The 27,430-nt window shown below is 41.1% G+C and overlaps 3 protein-coding genes across 3 annotated transcripts; 2 read left to right on the top strand and 1 right to left on the bottom strand.

The window, feature by feature from the left end:
- Nucleotides 1–708: 708 nt before the first annotated feature.
- Nucleotides 709–6,749, top strand: LOC102711514 (protein ROLLING AND ERECT LEAF 2). Its single transcript, XM_040522007.1, has 6 exons — nucleotides 709–781; nucleotides 2,122–3,325; nucleotides 3,555–3,632; nucleotides 3,977–4,191; nucleotides 5,062–5,285; nucleotides 5,867–6,749. Exons 2-6 carry the CDS (start codon nucleotides 2,137–2,139, stop codon nucleotides 6,561–6,563), a joined length of 2,403 nt encoding a protein of 800 aa, XP_040377941.1. The 5' UTR covers nucleotides 709–781; nucleotides 2,122–2,136; the 3' UTR covers nucleotides 6,564–6,749.
- Nucleotides 6,750–8,112: 1,363 nt separating this feature from the next.
- LOC102711238 (endoplasmic reticulum-Golgi intermediate compartment protein 3-like) lies at nucleotides 8,113–13,318 on the top strand. Its single transcript, XM_006649941.2, has 13 exons — nucleotides 8,113–8,406; nucleotides 9,145–9,218; nucleotides 9,717–9,800; nucleotides 9,912–9,992; nucleotides 10,603–10,683; nucleotides 10,848–10,940; nucleotides 11,640–11,819; nucleotides 11,910–11,977; nucleotides 12,066–12,126; nucleotides 12,273–12,326; nucleotides 12,402–12,491; nucleotides 12,800–12,866; nucleotides 12,961–13,318. The coding sequence occupies exons 1-13, from the start codon at nucleotides 8,268–8,270 to the stop codon at nucleotides 13,050–13,052; spliced, it is 1,164 nt and encodes a 387-aa protein (XP_006650004.1). The 5' UTR covers nucleotides 8,113–8,267; the 3' UTR covers nucleotides 13,053–13,318.
- Nucleotides 13,319–18,156: 4,838 nt separating this feature from the next.
- LOC102707854 (F-box protein At4g18380-like) lies at nucleotides 18,157–19,571 on the bottom strand. Its single transcript, XM_040522113.1, has one exon. It carries the CDS (start codon nucleotides 19,501–19,503, stop codon nucleotides 18,382–18,384), a length of 1,122 nt encoding a protein of 373 aa, XP_040378047.1. The 5' UTR covers nucleotides 19,504–19,571; the 3' UTR covers nucleotides 18,157–18,381.
- Nucleotides 19,572–27,430: the final 7,859 nt, after the last annotated feature.

Here is a 27,430-nt window from a genome sequence, read left to right as displayed (position 1 = left end):
TTACGTTGGTACCCTACCTAATTTTTCTCTTACTATCAAAAACTAAGACTCGACGATAGTGCCAAATGCTAAGAAATTACCGTACCACATGCATATGAGTTTACTAACGGTTCAAAAAGCGAGTGCCCTTTTTTCTTTCCACATTACAATTCTCAAAGAAGCATAAATAAAGAAACAAAACTTTTTTCTGATAACTAAGAAACAAAAAATTAAAAATGATATTGCGCAAGTGCGTTGGTAATGCAACACCACCATTGATCCGACGATAAAGAAGCTAAGGAGAAAACAATATAAAATAAAGGAAAAGAGTAGGGCAAAAGAACAAAGAAGAGAACAATTGCCAGCCGGCCGTCTCGCCCTTTCGGCTCGTCCGTCGTGGAGCCGTCCGCCGCGGCGGCGCTACGGCCACACGGCGCCGCCCCCCACAAACCGCGACTTCCACGCGGGCCCCACCCGTCAGCTGGACTTGGACCCACGCGCAGTGACACGCACCCGCACACGCCGCATACACACACCCCATCTGCGCCATCACGCACCGCAGCCGCCGCTCCGCTGCTGGACCTGCTGCTCATCATCATCTCCGAAGCTTCTCATCTCCTCTCCTCCCCTCTCGCCACCCCCCACCCCACGCGCGGCCACGCCAAGCCCCACGCCCGCGACACGACCAGTGTGGCCGACTGCCGAGCTCCTCCGCGCGGACGCCAAGCCAGCGCCGCCGTCGCGCGCCGGGATCCCGCTGTCCGGTCGCGGTCCAGCTCGCGCCCGGCCCAGCCCCAGCCAGGTGAGGTTTACTTGGGCGGTTGCGCTGCGTTTTTTTTTTTTAATTTTGTGGAGAATTGCGGTTCGCGCCGCGTGGAGGATCGGTGAATTGGATGCTCCTTGCCTTGTTGATGGCCGCGGCGAGGCAAAAGTCGGATCTTTTTTTCTGTTCTTTTGATTTTGCGAGGTGTTCTGTACTGTTTGTGTAGTGAGCAGAATTCACTCTGATGGTGGGTAAGGGGAATGGAACGGATGAGTTGTTAGAATTTTGGGAAGTGAGTGGCTGTTATTGGTCTGATTGTGTTAGTTTTACTTACTCGTTACCTGGATTGTTAAAGCTCCATTTATTTCTGATTCTATTGGTCTTTGTAGTACCTGTGCAGTTTGAGCTTGTATGGTGTAGTTGTGGAAATAAGTTTTGTGGTGGGTTGGTTAGGAACTGGACGAGCCTGGAATCGTCGACTCAACAAATATTGGTTTCTCTTTCTCTCGACGAATTCCAAATCTGTTGCCTCGATGGCATGTGAATTCTCAGTTATTACAATCGGAGTTTCATCACGAATTTGTGCGGTAATTTACCGGATTCAGTTCGTTGTATAAGTTGAATTTCTCTGTCCTACTTTATGAGAGATTCTAAGAATTTTCTGGGCGTGCTCTGAATTTATCTGTTTATGAGGACTTTTAGGGGGAAAAAGACCAATTTCTTAGAAAACCTGCTTAGTTGTTTAATTGGAGCCGTTCGTTTCTAGTTTCCCGTTTTCAGTAAATGCGTTCTTAGTAAAAGTATCACGATGAGACCAAGCAAATATACCCGTCTCCGCAATAAGGATCATATGATGTTAATCAGTAGTTATTTCCTAGCATGTGAGTTCCATTTATAGTTCTTCTCTGTAAGTTTAGCTACACTGTAATGGCCAATGATAAAAGTAAGAAATTTAACACTCATATTTGAGAAAATTAGTTTTAATAAAGGGAGTGGTCTGTCTAGTGTTTACCACAGACTTCACCACAATCCATGTTTTTGTCACAGAGTTATAGAATTCACACTACCGATACTGAATCTTGAACAGTCAGTTTGACTGTTTGAGCATTACATATGAATCTGTTTTTACAATGATGTATGCAATGATGATTGTAATTTGTAGTTATGCAGTATGAACTAACATACAGGGCTGGTGATGAAACATTAGCTTTTCTTTCTTGCCTGTTTAATCAATTCTTTGATATAATCTAATGGCAAATTCATAAAACAAGGTTAGACGACAGTTGACAATTACTTCCTACCAAAATAGATTCCAGCAACACTCTCTTTATATGCAGTGCATGCCCCTTGAATTTTCATTTCTTGTGAATTTCCAGCAGTGTATACACCTTAAAATGGGGTCTACACGATCAAAGAATGAAGATGACAAGGCCATTGTCTTGTGCCATGAAAGAAAACGATATGTTAGAGAAGCACTTGATGGAAGATGTGCATTCGCAGCTGCTCACTTCGCTTATATTCAATCACTGAGAAACACAGGATTTGCTCTGAGAAAGTTTTTAGAGCCTGAAGTGCCAACAGATTCTTCGCTGTACACATCGACATCTGCAACACCTGAACCTCCTACTATTCGGCAGAAATCAACTAACCAATCTCCATCTATTTCACATCAGGCCAGTGACTCTTTCTCCCCAGTTCCATCCCCTTTATCTTCCGGACGCTTTCATATTAATCATATGAAATCTGGGGGGAACCCAGTGATGACCATTGAGGAGAAGGTGCCTGTTCCTGTAACGGCAACTCTGCAATCCTCACGCCGTGTTCCTAAAGCTGTACATGAACTGGATGATAGTTCCACATTTGAAGCACCTCCAGGGACACCACCGTGGGACTACTTTGGCCTTTTTAACCCTGTTGAGAACCAATTTTCATTTCACGACGAGAAGGAACCTGGTCATGAGTTTGAAAATGCTGATGATATCAGGCGTCTTCGGGAAAAGGAGGGAATTCCAGAGCTCGAAGAGGAAGGGGAGAAGACTCCTGTGCGTCCTGACAATATTAGGCATTTCCATGAGGAGAAAACTCCAGATCCCAAACATGCAGAAAAATCTCCTATGAATGGAAGGGAAGATGATTTTGCAGAGTCAGAAGATGATTTCGATAATCCATCATCTGAACCTTTAGTGCGGGTGTTCCAGAACCGCAATGATATGCCTGTTGAAAATACCATGATGAATCAGTCACCTGCACGTGCTTCAGAAAAGTTAGCTTCAGAGAATAGTGAGTCTCAAACTGACAGGCCAAACAATGACAAGAAGGTGCTAGACATTAGCATGTATGGAAGTGATGAAAGCCCTGTGGCAAGCCCTGTAAAAGAAATGACATCTTCCGTTGCTGTTCTTCCTATGAATGGGAAATCAAAAGAGCCTTTTCATGATGTTAGAAATGGTGTAAAGGATTTGCATTCATGCATGAAAGAAATTGAAATCTTATTTATTAGGGCATCTGATTCTGGAAAAGAAGTACCAAGGATGCTTGAAGCAGATAAAGTCAATTTTCGGCCTTTACTGCCTAATGAAAAAGGTTAGGTATCAATAAATTAAATTACTGTTCTGTAGTATCTTATTTGGAAATTGCATGAAAAAAGATGGTAGAAAGATTTCAGGATGCATATCATGTTGTGAAAATTTTCATAGTATTTTCAATATTATTTATTTTTAATATATCTTGTGCTCATGATCTTCATCATGGACAATTCTGTATTTACTAATTTTATTGTAGTTTAGCTAAACTTTAATAAATTTTGATGCAGCACATGGATCAAAAGCATCAGGCTTTTTTGCGTCATTCTTTGCTTGCTGTGGCGGGGAGGAAATTCCTATTCCTCAGCGTAAGTTTTTATATCTGATACAGTCTTTCCCCAGCAGATTGTGCTGCTGTCTATAGCTTTTCACCAATATCAATTTTTTCTTCATGCTGTTTATTCCTGGATCTCTGGAAGCTGATATATACTTTCCACATTCTCATACAAGCAATTTCGACAGTTGTTTGATATATTATGTTGGTGGAACTATTGAATGCAGTAGTGTAGCATATTTTTGTACTCTTGAATACATATATACTGCAAATATATTTTCTGAATGCTTAATTATTTCGTCATTTACCTTGCATTATATATGGTACAGCTTGTTTTTTCCCACAATAATAGAGGGGTTACCTTGTGTCATAATGCAGCTCCTCCTGAGGCTGAAGTGAAGTACCTTACCTGGCACAGATCAGTTTCTTCGCTTTCCTCATCATCTAGAAATCCTCTTGGGGCGACTTCAAAAGATGATGTTGATGGTCTCACTGGAAATATCTTTAGTGGCGTATACATGAATTCTGGCAGTCACGCTTCCACACTAGATAGATTATATGCATGGGAGAGAAAGCTTTATGATGAAGTTAAGGTAAACTTATAGTTTGGCTGGTCTTTATTAAAATATTTTATTATTATTTATCTGTTATCCAGTTTCTAAAATTTTGCTAAGTAGAGGGGTAGCAATGTTGTTTTTTTAGCTGATAGAGAATTGAAACGAGCAATCATATTTTTTTGCAAAAAAGGGAAACAAAAAACAATTGTGAACTATAAAACAAAACCTACCATGAATATGTCATAAACAGGTGGTGCGCCCTAGAATATGTAATAAACAGGACATACAAAAATCTGAAACGTATTGGATAGACAAATTGCTACACACCATACAACATGGCAATTGCACACTACACAGCAACTACTCAGACTATTCAGCATAGCTAGCATATTGTCCATGCATTGCAATGGAATTTTAAAAAGACAGTCATCAACCCGTTTTTGCCATCATTTTTTACATCTCATCTATTAATGTCTGCATATATTTTACAACTGACATTGGGCCCTTTGGTCCCACCCTCCCCTTTAATTTTTTTCCTTCACAAAAAGTATAGCAGTTGGTGGAGGGTGGCAGATCCACCACTCACCTCCACCACTTCTTTAAGGTATCATAGATATAGATATAGATTATGTAGGTAGTGTGATAGCCTGATAGCTAGTCACACTATTTTCCCACGTGCTACAGCTACAAATTTTCCACTGCCAATGCCCTCTTATATGTTCGTTTTGCAGTTTGTGTTATTGCTATCCCCTACACATTCTTTATAATGATGCTCTTAAGCAAATAATCTATATCCGTGTCTGTTTGCCTTATTCTGTGAATTGGTAGGTTGTAAACTTAGTTAAACCATATAATGATGGCGAATTTGATATTTTGTTGAAATCCTAACCTTCATGTCGTCTTCAGGCTAGCGGTGCAATTTGCAGGCAATATGATGAAAAATGTAGGCAATTGAGACACCAGGAATCAAAAGATGAAAGCCAAATGAGTATTGATAGAACCCGTGCTGTTGTGAAGGATTTGCACTCCAGAATTATAGTGGCCATTCAGAGAATTGACATGATCTCTAAAAACATTGAGGATCTAAGGGACAAAGAGCTTCAACCACAGTTGGAGGAATTAATTGGGAGGTATGGTTCATCATCCCTGTTCTATTATACTGTTTCCTAGTGGCATGTTACAATTCAATGGACACTTTAATGCTGACCTCAACATATTTGGCTAGCCCGATCAAGGCCCCTTTCAACACCTTAGGTCAAGCTATTAGTAACTCCTGGTTTTGGGTATGAACCATAACTTGCTTGGTGCAACAAAAGCCAGGTATATCAATGAAACAATGCCCAACTTGTCCTGGTCCTGGTTTTGCTCTAGTCTACATTAACATAGGACAAACTGATGAAGTAGTACGTACCATTGCATGTTGCTTGGGGATGACTTATTCCTAACTGCAGCATTGCCCAAGTTTCGTAGAGCTACTTGTGAGCTTGTAGAATAGAATAGAGCAGTTTGGTGCTTATGCACCATTGACACTAATCTCTCTTCCTTGACTGACTGAATTACCTAGTAGGCTTAGTATTTCTGGCAATTGTAATGGCTTTATTCTTTATGTGCAGAAGATTATTTAGAACTGCATGTTACCTTTGTTTAGTTACTTGTGGATAGTAGTCTAATATTTGCAATTTAATAGATACAATATACATCTCATTTGCAGTTTAACACGCATGTGGTCTGCAATGCTTGAATGTCACCGACATCAACATGAGATTATTAAGCTAGTATCCAGCAGCAAGGTCTTAATTCGGTCGGAATCGCAGTGTCAAGCGGCTCTACTCCTCCAGGTTGAGCTAAGCACTTTATGCTCGAACTTCCAGAAATGGATAGCACACCACAGATCGTACTTGGATAGCCTAAATTCGTGGCTACTTAAGTGTGTGAAACCACTGAGGGGCAAGAAGAGCTCCAGGAGGAGGAAGGAAGCCGATACTCCAATAACAAAATATGCTGTTGCACCCGTGTTTAAAACCTGTGAAAGCTGGATAAAGTTATTGGACGATTTACCAATGAAGGACTTGGAAGATGCTATTAAAGGCCTTGTTGCGGATATAAACCACTCCGTGCCTCACCAAGAAAAGCGGCGTGGTGGTTCAAAGTTGACTTCCTCATTATCCCGTTCTGGTAGTACAAAGTTGAGCTTCTCATTATCCCGGAACAGAGATTTAAATGGTGAAATGGCAGAAATCCACAGAAATTCTCATCCTATGGATTTACAGTCAAGTCTGGAGACATTCCTAGGGAAGCTTGCTCTGTTTTCAGATGTTTCACTGCAGAATTATATGAAACTCACGGTCGAAATTGACGATGCAAAGGTAGAATATGAGAACGTGAAGTTAACGAATACGAGAAAGTGAGTAACTTTCAACGAAGTTAAACCAGTGGCACTAATTTTCTGGAAGGAAGAATGGGTTATAATATCTCTAGCCATTTAGAAGTGGATAAGTGAATCACCCATGTGTATATTCGCCTGGTGAATAATAGGTATAAGTTAATGTGACTTTTTTTTGGTTAACTTTGCAAGATAAGTCTAGGTGGGAGAGGGTAATACACTTGTAGATTTCTGGCCAATGCCATGCCGCCTTAATCTCCAGAAGTGTAAATGCGAGGTTTAGGTAATTTAACGGATAGTGGGGATGCAGGATGAGTATTTATCCTGGGTATATCATTATATGAGTTTTCCTTTTTTTTCTTTTTGATCTGTAGAACTTTCAGTCTTCCATACAGTAAGGCGTATCTATACATCGAATTCCTCCTTTTGCGGTGAATCCATGATTGATTTCTGATGGCTGAAAGTGCTGGAAATGCACTGTTGCTGAGCATTTTGTAGCGAATGTTTTCACTCTGAATGCTGTATTACGCCGATTACTGTGTTGAAATCTGGTATATTTCCTCCGTTGCTTATTCTTTTGGAAGTCCTCAAAACGTGGGAAGGAAGCGCTCAGTATCAGTGCATTAATGTATTAAGGAACAAGTAACATAACTTTGCTACCCCTTCGAGTTTTGCTCTGAATCAAACTTCTCTAGTTTGGATCAAATTTAGAGAAAAATAACTAATATTTCGGAAGATTGGATTGTTGGTTGTAACTCAGGTCAGTGCTCCTTGTCAGCTGGGAGCCTGGGGTACACGTCGTTCTTCTTTATTAGGCTCTAAGACCAAAATCTACTTTCGCGAATTTTTTGTGCTAGTGGTTTTCTGAATAATGTCCCTACGAATAATAACTATCTCATCCTTTCATTTTCTCTAGCTCTATCCGGATGAACAGGATGGGCCACACTGAATGAAGAGTACAGTTTGCGTGTATAGTGGTGTATACACAAAACTATACCTAATACGGATCCTTGTCACTATATAAACTTCTTTATTCTTTATTTTTTACTAGTAGCATTCCCGTACACTAGAATTGACTATGTAAATATGGTTAGAAATTAAGTGGATTCAAAATAAAATATTGGATCTAATCCTACAATTGTTACGGATGCTTAGAGCATCTCTAACGGTATCTCCATTTTTGATTATTTGTCTATTTGGCTAACTAGACAAAAATATTTTTCTTTATATTAACTACACACTCTAACAGTATCTCCATTTACAACTCTCTATATGTGTGGGGTCCATGTGTGAGGCTCATAATTGATAAGACAATTTTGAATGATCAAATTTGATAAGTGGAAGGAGCAGTTTGGTGAGTCAAATGACTTAGCTATCCGATTGACAAGTCTGTTAGACTTGAGTTTTTATCAAAATTACTAAAATTTAGCTTAGAGAGAACTCTGCTGGAGATGCTCATAGTGAAAACATGGTAGATCACTTGGGCCTTTTCCAATGCTACTCCAAGGCAACAGGCAAAAGCAGCCCATTGGGCCCAAGAGCAACAAAGAGTTCATCGCGAACTGCTCGTTTTCTCCTCCATTTTTGCCCGAACAAAAATTCTCAGAAACACCCTCCCCTATTCCTCGCGGCGGGCAAGGGACGCGGGCCACGGCTACGCGGCAGATCTCCTCCTCCTCCTCGTCGTCCTTGGCTCCGGCGGCCTCGCCGGCAGGGGAAGCCTGAAGCGATGGATCTGTGGAACAAGCTGCGGAGCCTGGACGCCTACCCGAAGGTGAACGAGGACTTCTACAGCCGCACGCTCTCCGGTGGCCTCATCACCATCGCCTCCTCCCTCGCCATCCTCCTCCTCTTCCTCTCCGAGATCCGTACGTGCCACACCACCTCGCCCTGCATCTCTGATCCCTCCCTCTTCCACCCCTCCGTGGTAGATCCCCCTTTTAATTTCGTTTTCCGCATGCTGGCAGAAGGTCGATTTCGCCATCCCGTCGGGCGGTGGCTTTGCGGGTGATGGCTCCGTTAGTTCACGTGTTAGGGTGAGAAACCGGGAGGAGTCTGTGGTGGATTGGAGCGTGTGGTTGGTTGGTCGTCTGATCGTTGGGAATTGGAAATTGCTTGTTGATAGCTAGCGGTCCTTTAACGTGCATTTGAATCGCCTGCTCCGCTGCTCATATTAGTTGGAAGGTGGCGTGAAGAATTGTTTGAAGCCTGAGTGACGGGTAGGGGTGCGCTTTGTGTGGGGTTAGGTAGCTTCGTTGCAACATGTATGATTTAGAATGTAGTGTTGATTCAATTTTAATGTATGGATTAGTTGATGTTATCATTTATCGGTGTTCTGTGCATTTCGTGTGGCTGTTTTTGTGTGAATTTATCACTAGCCCATCGGTTAATTATTCTGTTCTGCTAAAATTGTCGATGCTGAAGTCCAGTAGAATTGAACAAAGGATGTCATCCGATTAATATGTAATTGATATATATGGTGATACCTTTCTACATCTTTTGCTAATTGGGTGCTATTTCATGGTAATGATTATTTTTTGGTTGCCATTGCTTTAATGTTATTTGCTGCAGGAAACATTATGTTAAAATTGTTAACTTTTCTGCAGGGCTGTATCTATATTCTGCTACGGATAGTAAGCTCACAGTTGATACCTCAAGAGGGGAAAGGCTACATATTAATGTTAGTGTGGATGCTCAGTTCTCTTTTTCCCATACCTTTTAATCTTCTTGTATTGCTAAGGTGGTCTGCAGCTCTAATTTCCTCTTGTTATTGGTGCTCCTCCATGCATGTAGTCCTGTTTGAAAGGCCATTTTCTTGGCCATTTTAGGCTCTATGCCAGTTTAATATATCTTTCTTTACTCATATTGGTGTGTTCTACAATTCTATGCCACCCCCACTTAATAGGATCTTTTGTGGTTTCATACACTTGGATATCTGGATATTATATGTTTTCTGCATTTATTTTTGTGAAAATATGGCACTCCTTGGTTTCATACTGCATTTATATGTTCATATATAGGTGCTACTTGATATTATCTGGCCATGTAAACAACCTTGTCTGAGTTTTTTTTTTTTTTAATTTGACAATCTTATATGGCAACTTTATATGCCATTCTGCCATATGTTAATGAGCCCTATTATTTTTATTGTTTACTTACATTGCCTTTTTTTGTGCAGTTTGATGTTACATTCCCAGCCCTTCCTTGTTCACTTGTTGCTGTTGATACGATGGATGTCAGTGGAGAGCAACATTATGATATAGTATGTACGGCAGTTTTCATTAGTTTCCTTTTTCATTCTTTATTTTAGAGTGCTTCCCAAGCACTTTTGCACATATCTGCTGCCTGAGATTCCAAAGTATCTGCTTTGCAGAGACATGACATAATAAAGAAAAGAATTGATAATCTTGGTAATGTAATTGAATCCAGAAAAGATGGAGTTGGTGCCCCTAAGGTATGTTTTCCCTCTTTTAACTGAACTAGTGTACAAGTGAAACTGTTCTATTTTTCTTTCACATTCATCACTACCAGAACTGTACATTACCTTTATTCTTAGGAAATTTGAGATCTACTTTAATTAATCAATAAGTTATATTCAGACCTTAAATATTGTGTTCTGTTATCCTTTTGCTTTACCTGAAAATTAGCTGGTATTATTGTGCTAGTGTTATTAATTTTTGGCCATTTAGTACTTGCGTGAAGTTATTGGAGATTTTGGTAGTGGCTATTCTTTGTGGTTTTCCATAAACACAGATGTTCTTTATGCTGCCACTTTATTTATTTGTTGAGTAGCTTCTATAAAGAAAGGGACGAGTTGCATAGAAAATTCAAGCATTGTAATGGGCATACTGGCACGAAGGGACTGGTACATTATTCCCTTATGATGGTTGTGAAATATGCCGGCAAGGATAATGTTCTTATATCATATTCAGGCATATAGTAGTGGTGTACTGGCATGAAGGGGCTTGCATATTATTCCTTATTGTATGATGGGTATCGGCTGTGTTGGTGAAAATACTATAATACTATTGCAACTTGAACTAATTTGAGTCGTGGTCCTCTAGATTGAAAGACCACTGCAGAAACACGGCGGAAGACTTGACCACAATGAAGTTTACTGTGGATCTTGTTATGGTTCTGAAGAGGTGCGCTGTACACATCTTTGATACCGATATGTTGATTTTACATATTTTTATTAATGTAACTATTTGTGTATTTCACCTATCTTATTTGTAACACCAATTTTTCTCCTTCAACTCTTCCATTGAATCTGCAAGAAAAACTAATATTGTTTTTATTAATTCACCAGTCAGATGATCAGTGCTGTAACTCCTGTGAAGAAGTTCGCGATGCCTATCGGAAGAAAGGATGGGCACTCACCAATATAGAAGAAATTGATCAGGTATTCTGCACTTTAGCCATTTTTAATCACTCAGAGATTGCATATAATCTTGTTCAATTTTCATGCACATGGTTCTTAGCAAAACTCACTTGTGCATTGCCCCTCATGATGTGCTACAGTCCTTGGTCTGGTTATTTGCTCAGTAGTCAGTTCTTGAAACAGTAATGTGTGGACGAGCATTATGTTTTGTTATCACCCCATAGTATATTAGTACCACTTGATGACATGCTCATGATTTTTTCTTGTGGTAAAACAATCTTCTTGCTTATGATTAACTTCTTCCAGAACCTTTCAGGAACAAATCCCACTTTTATTTATATATGTGTAGTGAAGTATATTCAGGAGCCACCGCTTATATTACATGTACCATATGCTAGTAAGCTGACTACAACCTAACTGGTGATCCACATTATGTCATTAAAGTTAGAATTTTAAATTATAACTGCTATGACAGTGTTGTTTGGAAATAACTGTATTAGTTCATTATTTCTGATCAAACTATCTTATTGATTGCAGTTGATTTTCTTTTCTGCTGCAAAGATCTCATCACAAACAGCATAAATACATTAACCACACCCCCCATCATGTCTTCTCTAATAAACTCGTCTAAGAGCTTGTGTTGCCTGCATTCAGCGCATATATACATCTTCTCTACCTGTTTTTTGCTTCTATCCTATCCTTAATTGACTTGTTTTCCAGTGTAAACGAGAGGGCTTCGTCCAAAGGTTAAAAGATGAACAGGGAGAAGGTTGCAACATTCATGGATTTGTAAATGTCAACAAAGTAGCTGGAAATTTTCACTTTGCACCTGGGAAAAGCTTGGACCAATCATTCAACTTCCTTCAAGATCTGTTGAATTTCCAACAAGAAAATTATAATGCAAGTTGAACTATTTCCTTCATCCACTTTATTGAACCATTGACAATATTGAACATAAATATGAATTTGTAATGGCTTTTACTGAAACAGATAAGTCACAAGATAAACAAGCTTTCCTTTGGGGTAGAGTTCCCTGGCGTTGTCAATCCTCTTGATGGGTATGTTTGGTATTTAGGGAAGCAGATCATACATTGTATCTCTCTTTGGTCCTTATTTTCTATGCTCATGATTTCCTGTGTATTTCAGTGTAGAGTGGATACAGGAGCACACGAATGGATTAACAGGAATGTACCAGTACTTTGTCAAGGTAATATTTATTAGTCATTAGTCATGTTTTTTTGTGTGGGGAATTTGTCATGTTATTTATTATGGTTGGCTGCACAATGTCATGCTGTTGGTTTATGAAGAGATGCCATGCTGCCTTCTTTGGTTTACGTTTTCTCTTTTGTGTAGGTTGTTCCCACAATCTATACTGACATTAGAGGACGGAAAATCAACTCAAATCAGGTAGACAACACCATTTTATTGTTACTTTATTCTGAAGCAAAAACTTGCGATTTTAATCCTTTTTTCCTTTTGCAGTTTTCTGTGACAGAGCACTTTAGAGAAGCAATTGGCTATCCCAGGCCTCCACCTGGTGTATATTTCTTCTATGAATTCTCTCCAATTAAGGTGAAGAATGGATACACAGATTAAACATACTCATTCTTGAAGCGTTAGCTAGGAATATTTCTGTGCTGTTCATCTGTTTATGATTTGTAACTTTGGATGCATAAAATTAGTATATCTAGGCTGCTTAGCTGTATGCTCTAAAACCACAACCACGCCTGCATTTATTTCTTGAAAGCAACACATCGATTTTCCTTTTACATGTTGATTTGTATAAGATGTTATGTGGCATTCACCATATTTGCCTACATTCTGCGTCTTTTAGATTGAGGTCATGTTCTTTGACTGATAATCTAATTGTTCTTTGGCAGGTTGATTTTACTGAGGAAAATACATCGCTTCTTCACTTCCTGACAAACATATGTGCTATTGTTGGAGGTCTGTCATTTTGTGCTTTCCAGAGAACATAAGAAAAAGACTAATTTTTGCATGAGCATAATTTCCAACCCATCTTTCAATCACAATCGTGCAGGGATTTTCACTGTTGCTGGCATCATAGATTCTTTTGTCTACCATGGTCATCGTGCGATAAAGAAAAAGATGGAGATTGGAAAGCTGGGATAATTCCATATTTAGCATATAGTACCCAATAGGACCATAGTTTGAATTAAGACAGCTAATGCTTGCCTGAAAAAGGTACGAAGTGAATTCACGAGGAATTTTGGCTAATATGTTGTAATACGTTTTCTAGCCACTCAGACTTTTGCTGATTATTCAAGCCTAGAGCATAGACATGTCTGTGTAAGCCGTTGCATCGCCGCATTGTGCTATGTTTTAGGCCAAATGTACTGTAACATCCTCCAAACATTGCAGAAAGTTATTTCGCTCCAGATGTTGCCGATAAGAGCAAGTATAATAGTAGACTATATGTTGAATATAAGATGATACGGAGGAAAGAGGTAATGAAAAAGAAGTAGAGTTAACTCTCACGTAAGAGCCAGCTATACGTCACTCTAAAAAAAATACATTAAATACAAAGGTAAGAGAAAGAGATAAAAGATAAAAATTATAGCTAACCTTATAGCCAATCTATTATATATGTTACCTATAATATAATCTTATTATAACTAGTTGGCTTTACTATTAAACTTGCTCTAATACCGTTTCGTCAGGCCGCTGCGAGTGGTTCCCTTGCTCCTTTTTCATGCCAAAGTACCCTGCTTGGTGGCAAAGGTATATGTCCAAGCCCAATGCATCGATATAAAGTATTGCTCACTTGTGAATCATAGGCGCGGGAGATGTAAATCTGATTTTTTTTAAGGAGATGTAAATCTGATTTTTTGAAGGAAGATTTATATTGATCCAGAGCCATGGTTCGTTGTATCCAGCCAGCCAAAAGAGGAATTGGCTGAAAATGTTCCTGCCGCAAGCCAGCAGCCGGACTGGATGGCCGACCAACGATACACACCTGCACCCGCACTGAACTCACCATCGGTCGGGCCCAGCGGGCAGCATTCTCTCCTGTCAACCAGAGGCGGCTGCGGTCGCACGCGGCTCTGCCCCCGGCAACGTCCCCACGCTCCGGCGGCCGTCCGTCCCGGTCCTGCGCACCCGGCAAAAATCGCGGCAGCGACAGCGAGAGCGGCAAGCGCCCGGCCGACCCGTCGCGCTCCGCGCACGATTCCTCCCGATCGATCGACCGCACCGCCCCCGTCCCGGTCATGCGTTCGCCTCGCCACCATTACTGCCGAAAGGCGACGAGGCCTTTTCACGTGCCCGCGACGGCGACGCGCGCTTCCGCCCCCCTCGTGCTCGCGTCGCGTCGCGTCGCCGCCATACATGCAGCGCGAAGGGTCCCGCCCCGCCCCGCCCTGCCCACACGCCCGCGCTGTCGCCTCCTCCTTCCACTTCCCAGCGCGGCGCGCGACTGCTTGAGCCAGCGAGGGACGGGGGCGACGAAACGAGTACCAGTAAACCACGCATCATTTTGCCGGCGAAACGGCTGGCGATGAGTGGAGGTGGACGGCGACACCGGGCCATACTAACACTGCAGCCAGCCAGCGGCAAACCGGGCGGGCAGGCAAGCAGGCAGGGGCAGGCAGCGTTGGATGATTGGCAGGCAGGGCAGCGTTGGATCGGATGATTGATTGCGTGATTGATTGATTCAGCGAGACGATCGAGGGGAATGTGTTGATGTCGCTTGGGCGTCGTGTCCAGGAAAGGCCCAGACAGGAGGAATATAGCGCGAAAAGGTAGCCGCTTGCTTCATCAGCACAATGATTCCAGCACACCCCCTTATCTGTCACACTGCCGGACAACTGCTCACTCTCCGGGTGTGTATCCTTTTTTGAGATTACTTGTGTGTTGCTAGCAGCGTACTTTAGGTGAACTGTCCCAGTCGGACCATTGAATGGGGATTCTTTTTTTCATGGGCAAAAAGGACGTATTCTCTCAACAGTGCTAGTACTATACCAGTACATATGTATGGAGATGTATGTATGCAAGCAGTACTATATACTTTGAAAAGGTTGTGACCACTCCGGCTGATTGTTCGTGCTTTTGCATCTGGAAAGAGTTCCAAGGAGAAAAGCAACAGATGGAATTGTCACGAGGATGGTGTGTCTTCTTGGCTATACTACCATGGAGATAATGTTCTTTTTTTTTTGGAACGGAAACTGTTCAGATAATGGTGATAAGCTCTAAGCATTCGAGGCTACATGCATGGATCGTGGTGGTTACAGGGCGTTAAATAGGTACGGTTTGGTTCCTTAAAACTATTTTGTAGCCAGTCTCGTACAAGATTATGGGTTATGAGCGTGAAATATTCCGGCTGGAGAACTTCAGAGATGGAGCATACTAGCATCTTCGGTGTGGCTGTCTGCTCCACAAAGTCTGAAGCCGATGTTCAGAAAGAAAAAAAAAAAGAAGATGTGCTCTTCCTTGATGGAAGCATCTGGTGTTTTAATAACATCCGATGGTACGAGAGATTTCATTTGGTGATGCTGCTTTAGGAGATCGAAGGTTAATTAAGTTGAAGCAGACCCGGGAATTGCTGTTGTGGGCCATGTTCTTGTCCCCGGTAGTGGACAAGATGGCTCCATCGATATTCTCTGTCAATGCTGGTGTTCCATAGTCCAATCCTTTAGTAATAGACAAGTTGTGATCAGTGATCAGGACATGCAGATTCAGAGACAACTATGCAAATTATCCTTTCTTTCTTGGATTTATGTATTGCTTGGTATTGGTAGATATTTCTTTTTAGGGAGAATAATGTTGGTGGACGAAAATTTGCCAAGCAATTCTCTAGTAATATGTCCTTTGACAAGTATAAGATCTTCAACTTTATGGAAAACGGAAGCATTCTTACTTTCTTAGCACTTTATTTGATACAGTTCATAGACTTGGCAAGAGAAAAAATAAATGATTATATTCACAAAAGATCACAGAGAAATGGCTAGGAAATCAGTCAAGACCTCCCCCATATCTCCTTCTAGATCCAAAGTTTTCATGATTATTCGGGTTCCTATCATCTTTCAGGTACAAAATACCTTTCTATTGTGATCACAAGCAACCTGCATTCTGCCCAAGTCATGGCAAGCGCCAGCAGATTCTTCTCTTCTCCATTGTTGATTGATTTCAAGAAGCAAAGTGTTTGTACCGTGAAAGCGCAAGGACTCTTGAAACCGAAGAAAACAAAACCAAAAAACGGATCTTGATTAATCGCCAAGGCAAGGTTAATAACCCTTTCTGTCTGGCAGGGTTGACTACACCATGAAGGAATTCCAGAGCAGCAACACAACGGCACGTAATGCCAACGGTAATAACCCTTTCAGGCTGGCTAATTGCAACGCCTACTTGATTGGATCGAGATGCAGATACTAGATCTTCGTTGACGAGAGATCCCATGTTTTTTTTTTTTTGTGTGTGTCCGTTGCGATGGTAAATCTGCCGTTGGTGTTTGCTGCTTCGTGCCTCAAGAAGTAGCTGAAGAAAACCGAGAGGAGAAGAATTTACACTGTTATTTCAAGAGGCTTCCGAATCTGAATATCTGTATGACTGAATCTGATCACCTAACATTCGTTTATTAGTTGATACGTTCATATATTAGCAGCTTTTACCCATCCTTGATGCTGTACTATCTGATTCTGATTCTGATTTCTGAGCCTACCCACAGCTGCAAATTTGTCATTATCCATGAAATGGACTCCATCAAAGATCACATCAAAGGCCATAAGACAGGGACATCAGCTAAAGCGATTGTCCGTTAACCCAACCACCGTCTAAAAGCCATACATAATTATTTCATTTCATTTGCCCCAACACTTCACCAATAACCAATCCTTGTTAGCAAAGACACAGCACAAAAACCATTAACATTGCAAAAAAGAGAGGAAAAGAACCCTAATAGTAATAAAATAGGTATCAACAGGTTGTTACCTTTTCTTCCGTCATTATTTAGCTCTTCCTAGCACTCATCCACTAGCTCCTACATGACAGACCGGATTAATCAAATCCATGGTCACAGCTGCCCCCATGGCCCCATTACACAGACAAAAAAAGAAAAGAAAAAAATGCATCTTTAAAAAAAATGAAATTGAAGAAGCAATTTATCACAAACAGTTCATGCTTCACCTAACGCGAAATTGGACAAAGTCCATCTCTAATCACTAGCAGTAGTTGGTAACCGTGGACAAGAAGTATAGAGATAATAAGCTATGGAATCAAATAGCTGGAAACATGTGTTTTTTTGTTGATTACCTCCCTAATTGCCACACACATGCCATCTAGCTCAGAATGATACATGCAAACTCAGCAAAACATGAACATTTTATAATTTTGTAAACGTTAAATGGGTGAACTAGTTGTGGACACTGGTGCTAGTAGCCGTTGGGAGGGCAAAAGACTAACAAGAATAAGAGACTATTTTCACATGTTTGCAACTCCTGGGGGACAGTCCAGATAAGGGCATCTCAACTGCCTTCCAGTATTTTGACAATGCCCACTTCTTCAGGCTCAATAATGGAATGGGTAATACACACTGCTCGCTCCAGAACTAAATTATCCTAGCGTGAAGGTGCACAGAAATGTGCAGTATAGATTAAGTAAGCCGATCCAAAATGCTGCGTAATTGCGCTTACTGTAACGCAGTACAGATTTAAGAAAGCTTGTTCGTACCACTAAGCAACTGCAAGTTGGCAATGCACCATATATTGTCCTAATCTGGGAGCGTGCAAGAAAGAATCATCTGATGATAAATATGAAACACTAGGATTACCATGACTGGCAGTAGGATAGAAGCAACATGGGACATGGTTTTTTCTGTATTTCTTTCGGATAAGTTGGAGATGGCAATGCAGATGTGGCAACGGGAACAAAACTTAGCAAAGGGGGCAGCAAAACTGGTTACTGCTTAGCTTAGCTCAACCATTTCATGTGTGAAGCAATTGAAAGGAAGAGAAGCAAGGCAAACACAAGCATGGAATTGCCGGTTTAACAAGAAGGCCCCACAGAGCAATGACGAATCCTAAAGATTATTCCAAAATTCCTCTGTTATCCATTACCAAAGAATTTCTTTTCAGCTCTGCACAGAAACTGTGCAAATTTGTCATTTGGAAGCAGTCTCAGTTCAGAATACAAGAGTTTCTCCTCAAGAAGAGCGAAGGATTGACAATGCGGTTGATTAAATCCATTTGCCGATTCAGCGATTCATGAAGTGGACAGAACGAGGTGAAGCAGTCCAAATTCTAGTTTCATTATTGCTGAGAGGATGCTAAGGCAGTATCGAAAAGTCGAGTTGACACATGATCGCTGTTACAACATGGACGAACACCTCGGTGTGCCACTGAATCGAGCTGAGTTGCAGCGAAGAGAGCAGAGCAATCTCTGCTCAGCCATGGGGTTGGGTAATGGCTAGTGATCTCAATCCTACGCGCGCGTTGGTGAGTGCGCGGGCTTAGAAGCCGTTCATCTCTAGCAGGTAGGTGCGGCGCTTGCTGAGCGCGCTCACGGCCTCCCTGTACGGGCCGTCGAACGCGTCGGCGACGAACTCGTCGAGCTCCTTCCTGCCGCCGCCGATGCCGCCGGCCTCGCCGACCGGCTTGATGACCACGAGCGTGGCGCCCTGGATCCGCGTGCCGTCCGAGAGCTCGAGCATCGGCGCGTACCGGAGCTTCATGTTGCAGGCGGGCACCTGGGTGCGGTTGGCCGCCGCGGCAGCGGCGAGCGGCTTGTCGCGGAACTCCTTGATCTGGTCGCGCCCCATGCTGAGCGTGCCCTGTCCGTGCGCGTCCGTGAGCGCCACCGTCTCCAGCGTCGGGTGCTCCTTGACGATCTCGCGGAGGAGGTAGTGCCGGGTGGCCGCGGCGATGAGCGAGCTGATGGTCCACACCACGCGCAGCTTGAGCCCACCGTTGGTGTAGAACGACTCCGGGATGCTCCCGCTGTCGTCCCCCTGCGAGGCCTCGTGGTCCCCGGCAGCGGTGGCGGCCGCGGCGGGGACGGCGGCGGCCCGGTCCACCCTGGTGCCACCGAGGATGACGCAGCTCTGGAGAGTGCTGCCGAAGACGGCCTTCCACCTAAGCAGCACCCCGTCGTCGGTGCCAACGTCGGAGACGGGGAGCTCCATCCGGAGGTTCCGGATGCTGCTGAAGTTCTTGAGCACCTGCGCCGGCGAGTGGTGCTGCTGCGCGCCGCCGTGCTTCCCCGCGCGGTCGCCACCCCCGCCCCTGACCCCCGCGTCACAGTGCCCGAACGGCTTGAGCACGGCGAGCAGCATCGCCTTGAGCAGGTGCGAGAGCACCCCGCGGCCGGGGCGAGGGCCGGCGAGCCCGAGCGCGTCGTCCGCGTCCGCCGCGTCGGTGATGACGCGGTCGATCCGCAGGCACGCGTCGTCCACCAGCGGCACCAGCGCGTTGAACCGCTTGGACACCGCCGAGCACCTCCCCAGCGACCTCGCGTCGGCCAGCCGGTTGAATATGAGCAGCACCAGCGAGTCCGGGACCCGGTCGAAGTGGTCCTCCCCTTCCTCCCGCGGCAGCAGCAGGTCCTCCGCGAACACCCTGTGCCTCGACTGCATTCTCGCGTCGAGATCGAAGTCGACGAGACGGTAGTAGGTGCGGTAGGAGGAGGAGGAGAGCTGGCGAGCGGTGGTGGTGGTGGTGACGAGTGAAGGAGGTGCTGGTGGGTTTATAAAGAGGTGGGGGTGGGGGGAAGAAGCGACGGCGTCGTTAGCACCATCACTCGCTGTCGGGCTGGGCTGAGCTCCCCTCCCTACCGTTACAGCGATGACTGCAGCGACGAGCTCTGCGGATTTCCGCTTTTTTTTTTCTTCCGTCTTGGCTTTTGTTTAATTGGTCGACCTCGTCCTTCCTTGGACGATGACTTTTATTTTTTTTTAAGGCTCCATCTTTTTGCACTTACAACGGTTTATAAATTAAATTTAAATTTTAAAACTTGATTTTAAATTTGTATTTGTGGTTTTTTCATCATGGTTTTTTTATCTATTTCGTTTTTGAGTCGCTATGGACATGTATATAAAAGTTTAATCTATAAATTATTTTTTGTTTGTAAAAACACGTTTTCTTCTTAAATAACGAAACGATGGGATGGGAGCCTCAGTGTGTAGCATATCGCTGATGACAACGGGGGGCAGCAACGGTACGCTTTTCCATCGGGAAATGCTTTACTGTTGCGGACCTGTGGTTAGTGCGTAAATACATGTACTCATTCTCATTCATAATCGGGAAATCCCTGGCCTGTGTGATCATGTGATGAACCCATGGCATGGCGTGTACACTGTACAACCTCATAATCGGTGGCAACCACCCGCCAGAAAATACTGTTGTGTGTGGGAGTGAGGGACGGGGGCGGGTGATCCTGTATATTTGTAAATAAAAAATAATTTATAGATAAAAAATTTTTATATGTATTTTTAGCGATATAAAATATAATACTAAAAAATAAACTTCGGTGAAAAAAATCAAAATTAAAAAATTCAAGTTTTTTATAAGCATAAGAAAAACAAAAAGACGAGGATGCTATGGGCCAAATCCATTTAGATTTTCAGTGGAATCACACCGACATCCGTTTTTACCGAAAATATTCTTGTGGGTGGAGCGAGGGAAGGGGATGTATTGCTAAAGTGCTGAGGCTGATTCAAACGGCATATTTATAAATAAAAAATAATTTATGGATAAAAGCTTTGTATATATACTTTTAGCAATCCAAAAGTCATGGAAAATAAATTTTGGTAAAAAAACTTCAAATCAACTTTAAATTTAAGGTTAAAACTTTAAATTTTGACTTATAAACATAGAAATAAATGAAAAGACGAGGATGCTACCGTGGACCAAATCCATCTAGGTTCACAGTGGAATCAGATAGGCATCATTTTTATACGTTTTTCCTAAATTTCTACTAAAAACACCAGAGTTACGTCTTCATACGTTGTTGCGCGATCGTGAGTGCGATCACTCCATATAGTATCGTTGCATCCATCCCGACGTTGTTGCGCGATCGTGAGTGCGATCACTCCATATAGTATCGTTGCATCCATCCCGACTGTTTTTCTATGTACTACCTCAGTTCCATAATAAAGTTATTTTTCAATTTCCGTGTCCAATGCTTTAATCATTCGTCTTATTTAAAAAATTTATAAAAAACTTAAAAAAAATTAGTCACGCATAAAGTAATATTCATATTTTATCATCTAGTAACAATAAAAATATTAATCATAAAAAAATTTCAAATAAGACGAAGAGTCAAAATACTGTATCTAAATACTGAAAAATAACTTTATTTCGGGACGGAGGTAGTATTCGTTTACCGGCCGGAGCCCAAGTTGGTTGTCTGTTGTGTCTTCTTAGGGTAATTGGTTGGACGATATATTTGTAACTGAATAATAACTTATGAATAAATTTCAATACTAGAAATAAACTTCTGTGAAAAAATCTCAAAATTAACTTTAAATTTAATATTGAAATTTTAAATTTTGGCTTATAATTATAAGCAGAAGCGAAAAGACGGTAGTGTCTGATTAAAGCCAAGCACATTTTTTTTTGTTCTTGGACTTGTTACTACGTATTCATAGCATGATTATCTGGTTGATAAATCTAAATGCGTCATATATTTTTGATGATTTTAAAAATAGCTACCTAGAGGGGAAAAACAGAAATACGATAGATTGTAAAATGAAAAACACAGACATCTAAAAACACAAGAACGGAGATTGGGTTGTTGAGATCACAAGAAAAGTCTAGGAGAGAGTCAGAGAGACAAAGACAAGAATTGAGCAAAGGAAAATTTCCTTAGCTCCCACGGGATGTTTTATTTCTCATGAAAATGGAGGATTTGCTCCCTCTCCAAAGGAACTCACCAGCACCTTTCGTTTGTCCCTATCGGTCTTGTAGGGAAAAATCCCAAAGGATTGCAAAGCTCCAAAATTCATTATACCTTGTTGCAAACAGGGCCTCAAGGACTTGGAAAAAATTTGTATGTAAATGTGTTATTTGCGTCAGACTAACTAGAAAATGTTCAAGGCTTTTGTAAATTTATCACTGGTTTTTTCAAAATTGTAAGTTCTAGTGGTATTTTTGTAATTTTCTAGTGATAGTTTTACAACAACATTTTAAACCGGTGGCAAATTTGCAATTGTCCCAAAATGTTAATGTCTTTTCTCGTTAGAAAGCCGGCTTAATCTCCTAAAACACCGAAGGAGACTACAAGCTAATAAATCTCAAAAGAAATACCACAGTGAGAAATCCAAATAAGTGCTCCTTTGGATTGAAGGATTTTTTTTTCTAAATTTTTTTTTGGAGGATTTCATTCCTAAGGAAATATTTCCTGTGAGGTCCTTGGGAACAAAGGAATGGAGTTAGCAAAATCCTATGGATTGGTTTCCTATACCCTCAGTAGGACAACAAACATGAGATCCTAGATTATGTTTAACATTTCCTTTGAGAAGACCAAAGCAATTAATGGCCCTTTATTTTGTAGAAAAATATAAATATGTCTGATTTGAGTCTTATAGAAAAATTTCACATTTGGACCTTTTAAACGAAGCATTGGACTGTCTCAAGACAAAAAGATTTTCGAGGTATCAATCCTCCTTTGAATCTATATCTCACCTCTAATTCCTACATTTTGCTGTGGTATATTCAAAGGGTCATTAATATTTTTAAATCCTTTGTTTTACATAAGCATTTCATATACTTTCTCAATGCTGCATTTCCAAGTACCCCTTGCTCTGTTCCTCTCCACACTCTATAATTCCTTCAAAATTCATGTTTTATTTTCTACGAGCTATGAAAGTCACTGCTCCTAATATTACTACGCTTTGAAATCCTGGAGGATTCTATTGTGCATGATATCATATACTATTTTTCCTATTCCCGTGATTTCAAAATTGCATGTTCCAAAGGAGCACCGAGAGTTTGCACAAAAGTTTTGCTTGCTGAAATCATATCATACTATAGTCAATTATTATCCAGAAAACTTTCCGTTCTATAAAAAGAAAAGGGAAACAACAGGATCTATGAGATCTAACCATGTATAGCACTTTTGGGGATAAAGTCTCTTTACACTAATCATGCATATCATTGAATCAAAAGCAATTAAATATTCTCGCATCACTGCAGAAGATTAGCAGATAGGTGCATAATATAGATATTCTATATTACTTTTAACTAACTTTTATATAGTCTTATTTTCTGTTTTGTACTAGTACATTTGAAAAATAAAACCTTTACACATACAGTTGCCATTAGAAATGAGCTAATATGTTTTTTCAATAAGAAATGAAACCTTTTCGACACAAGAATTTCTTTCATGAGAAACAATTCAATCTGAAAATGTGTTAACTGTCAACTGAATTTGTTGGCACAAGAGTTGCTTCTCTCGTGAACGGTTTACTGGGCAGATATCCAGCTTGATCAGGTAGTACTCCTATATGTACAGCCACGTACATTTTACAGGGTGGGTGTGACTTTTTAGATGATCGGTTAACTTGTGGTGTAGTACAATTTAGGTCCAAAAACTTAGAAAATACACGTTTAGGTCCATGAACTTGTTTTAACGTATCATTCAGGTCCATGATTTTTTTTAATATACCATCCAGGTCCATAAACTCGTTTAAATATACCATCCAGATTCATGATTTTAGACATTAAAACGAGTTCATGAACCTAAACATGTATTTTCTAAGTTTATGGATCTAAGTGGTATCGTGTCACAAGTTTTAAGACTGATCATATACTTTACTAAAAAAACTGCTGCTCCACCAACTGAACTACTGAAATCAAAGCACAAAGCAAGAGCAGTACTAGGTTTTTACAGCCAAAGTAGCTTTTTTTGTCCTCCCATGGGGACAACTTAAAACTAACACGTTTCGGTTGTGTGCAGCTTCGGTTCAATGTAATAGCCGTTTAATTTATGGTCCTTCATCCCTGTCCCCTAATAGGTTAATACAGCATGCATGCAACTAACATGAAGGACACCATATATGGCAATCCTGTGGCGAGGAGGATTGCATTTATTTTTACAATGTTAATGCACATCTTTTCGCTTATTCCATGAATAAGTGAAACGATATATTTGCTAAAGAAAAATAAATTTTTATATACATGTTGTTAACGAGCTAAAAGTTCGGACTGAAAAATAAACTACGATAAAAACACCTCCAAAATCAACTCTAAATTTAAAGTTATAAATTAAAATTTTGGCTTATAAGCGTAAACATAAGAGAAAATATAAGAGTGTTAGGTTTCTCCTGGTTGTGCCACCTCTTATTGATTAATAAGTAGTAGGTATCTTCACTAATTGTGCATCCTGTCTACCCTAGATTAGGTTCATGATGGTAGATAGGAGTAGGTGTTATGACTTATGACTTATGAGGAGTAGGTTCAAGATTTTTTCTTCCCAATTGAGCATTTGTACCTTTAGCTGAACTTTTCCAAATCTCTATGGCTATATTGTTATTCTATTGGGATCTATATATATATATACGGTTGGAAAAAAATGGACGCTAAACCGTATGGGTTGGTTCCAATTTCTCCAAGAAACATGATTAAAAGAATAACGGATAGAGGTCATTTTTATATTTCTCTTCATTTCCTAAAATTTGGTATGTTATTTTTTTGTGTGCAAATTTAGACTTGAGCTCATAACAAGCATAGATGTAACATTCTTTTGATAATGGTTGGAGAAGTATAATGTATAAGGTATTACTTTGCATGAAACTAGTTGATACACTTATGTATATATATTCAATTCAATTCCTAGCTACTGAAATTAAATTTAGGAAAGGAAATTCGGGATAGGGTGGATTTTCAAAATAAACTATTGTACAAAATGAGACTTTCAGTTTCTTGTTAATTCTCAGTGCTAAAATACCGTCGTTATTTCATTGTAAATCAATTCATACAAAAGTCGCACCGAATTTCAAGCTTCGACTTACCGATAAATCTAAATAGAACTATATAATTAGATTGTAAGGGTGGACCTAGGAAATTTCTAGAGGCCGGATAAAACCTTAGCTTGTCTATGCTGTCTCCTTTCTACCGTGCACCGCTAATCCCACCCAACTGCCTAAGGTCAGTGACAAAAATTTTTTATTAAATAAACCTTTTTAGCAACTAATTTTATTACTAAACCACCGGACAATTTTTTTTCAAAACTGAACATTTTCACCATGTTAGTGCTGATGGCGTGGCAAGACAATGTTGCCTTGCCACGCCACCGACAATGGCGTGGCAAGCCATTTCGCCACGTATGTTGGTGGCGTGGCCAAAAGGTTCATGCGGTGAAAATATTTTCTCCGGAGGTTTAGTAATAAAATTATTTGTTAAAAAGTTTAAAAAATAAAAAAATTTCCCTTAGGTCTAGCCTAATTTGTTTATCCTCAATCATGCTAATTATTGTTCTAAGAAACACCCAGGGTCTTCTGGCTAGTTTCATAAGGTGGTGGACTAGCTAGCCTGAGTTCGAAGGCTCACCTCTACCTATTTAATTGATATTAGGTCCTTCCCTAATATCCGAGTTTTAATTATTGTTCTGGATCGTCATAAAAGGAATTAAGAAAACAACATGCCACACACCTGAAAACAATAAAAATAAAAATGGTAGAGAAGATAACCTACCACGCTCGTGTGCGAATATGTTGCCAACTTCACACATCCATGCTTATTGATCGAGGTGACCATTTCATTTCCATGGGAGGGACGTTCCACGCTCGCGCAGACCACCCACCTCACCTCGCAACCGAATCAATCAGTTGCACACGAGCGACGAGCCATGGCAGCTCGTGCCCAGCGTTGCACGCAAGGGCCAGATCGAAGAGAATCCAGTCGACCACGTCCCAGTAATGCGATCGATGCGATAACATCATCACAGTATTATCGTTAATCTTAATTAATTAAGCTCGTTGAGTTGTACATATGGCCCACTGCCGGTGTACATGATTGGGAACCACCAAAAGGGAAGCATCGTATTGAACACACTCAATGCTACTAAGTGTATGATATATATTCGTATGGATGATTGATCGGTCAGTCAGCCATGAACTGTCCGTACTCGTGCTTAAGCTACCAATTGGTGCATTTTTATTAAAAAGAAAACTGTGTACATGGGGTTTGAATGTTTTGATACCATGTTGCTGCCAACTAGGCTCTCTCTCTCTCTCGCTAACTAATCATGGTGTTTCCCAAAGGTAGCAGCAGGAGCCAAGGAGGAAGGAAGAAGAATGGGCTCTCGATCACCTAGAATGCTCTAAAAAAAAGGGTCCATGTCGACTCCATGATGTGGATGGGAATCAAAACCAATCGTTAGTTTAGTTGTTCACTTATTGTTGGAGCATGGCATGATCTTGTGCCTAGGAATGTTTTTTTTAATGTGCGATTGCTTTCGTCTTCTCTGCTGGCAGTGCACCTAATTTTACGATGGAGATTCAGATATTGGAGGAAAAACTTCTCTCAACGGTCGCTTCACAGCACTACCAAGCGTTGTACTGTAATCTTTTATTAATTAATGGGCAGGTTGTTCTCCGACCTTGATGAGGGAAAAAAATGATATATGTTGAACTAATTTGTGAGGGGTTTTTCTAGCTTTTCATACATGAAAATACCCACAAATTTCATTACTAGATGGTCCGGCTCATGTCAAAATTGGTGCTGCTATAGTACTCTTCCAACCTCATCTTCTCTACTTCCCTCTCCTAATGGCGCATGTATGCTTGCTCGAGCTTGACCATCCCGCCACCCTCCTCCATCCTGACCTATCCTATCATCCACCTGTGTTCACCTCCCACCATTGACTATTACTTAATCCCAAAGAACCATCCATCTTCCTCAAGCATCTTCCACCTTGACCCTCGCTCCGAACCCTAATATAACGTGCCACCAGTTATTATCGATCATGAAGAAGATGCCACTCGAAGGAGCACAATGAGAGCACAAATCTGAGTTTGCCCTTGGTTAGTAAAATCGACTAAATTCTCTTTAAGTTGCAATTAGACATAATAGTGAGATGTTTATAACACTGACTGGCACAAGAGAGATAGAATGTGCGTAACTTTACTTTATTATGAAAATATCCATGTATTGCAATAAGTCCATATAATTGATGATGGACTGTATAAGTAATATTTAGAAAAGAAACGTTTTTTTAAATAACATCTAGATTTTTTTTCATGGTTTTGATGAAACGGTGGTTTTTGCTGACGTGGGCCAGAAAAGAAGATGGATGACTCCGCTTTAAACAGTATATATATTTTTGTTGTTGTTGCCCTCCTGTGTAAGTAAGCAAAAAATCACAGACACCTCAAAAAAAAAAAGAGGAAACGAATTCTACTACAATGCATTTCGCTGCAACTCTATCCACCAGCATACCGCATGACACTCCTATTTTGCTGCACTAGCAGCAACTGAAAACCAGGTCCCTGACCAGAGAGGAGCCAGAAATATCCAGGGCAAGTACCGAAGTACGGCTGGGCTGGCTTGGCCATCCTATGC

The sequence above is a fragment of the Oryza brachyantha genome, chromosome 3, assembly GCF_000231095.2.
Source record: "Oryza brachyantha chromosome 3, ObraRS2, whole genome shotgun sequence".
NCBI lineage: Eukaryota > Viridiplantae > Streptophyta > Magnoliopsida > Poales > Poaceae > Oryza > Oryza brachyantha.
This window is presented reverse-complemented; position numbering and strand designations above follow the sequence as displayed.

Excerpts from the sequence above, each read along its gene's own strand:
- LOC102711514 (XM_040522007.1), top strand. The coding sequence starts at position 2,137 with ATGGGGTCTACACGATCAAAGAATGAAGATGACAAGGCCATTGTCTTG. Across the intron at positions 3,633-3,976 it reads GGAAATTCCTATTCCTCAGC|CTCCTCCTGAGGCTGAAGTG; the intron begins GTAAGTTTTTAT and ends GTCATAATGCAG. Across the intron at positions 4,192-5,061 it reads AGCTTTATGATGAAGTTAAG|GCTAGCGGTGCAATTTGCAG; the intron begins GTAAACTTATAG and ends TGTCGTCTTCAG.
- LOC102711238 (XM_006649941.2), top strand. The coding sequence starts at position 8,268 with ATGGATCTGTGGAACAAGCTGCGGAGCCTGGACGCCTACCCGAAGGTG. Across the intron at positions 9,801-9,911 it reads GAGAGCAACATTATGATATA|AGACATGACATAATAAAGAA; the intron begins GTATGTACGGCA and ends TCTGCTTTGCAG. Across the intron at positions 12,327-12,401 it reads GGAAAATCAACTCAAATCAG|TTTTCTGTGACAGAGCACTT; the intron begins GTAGACAACACC and ends TTCCTTTTGCAG.
- LOC102707854 (XM_040522113.1), bottom strand. The coding sequence starts at position 19,503 with ATGCAGTCGAGGCACAGGGTGTTCGCGGAGGACCTGCTGCTGCCGCGG.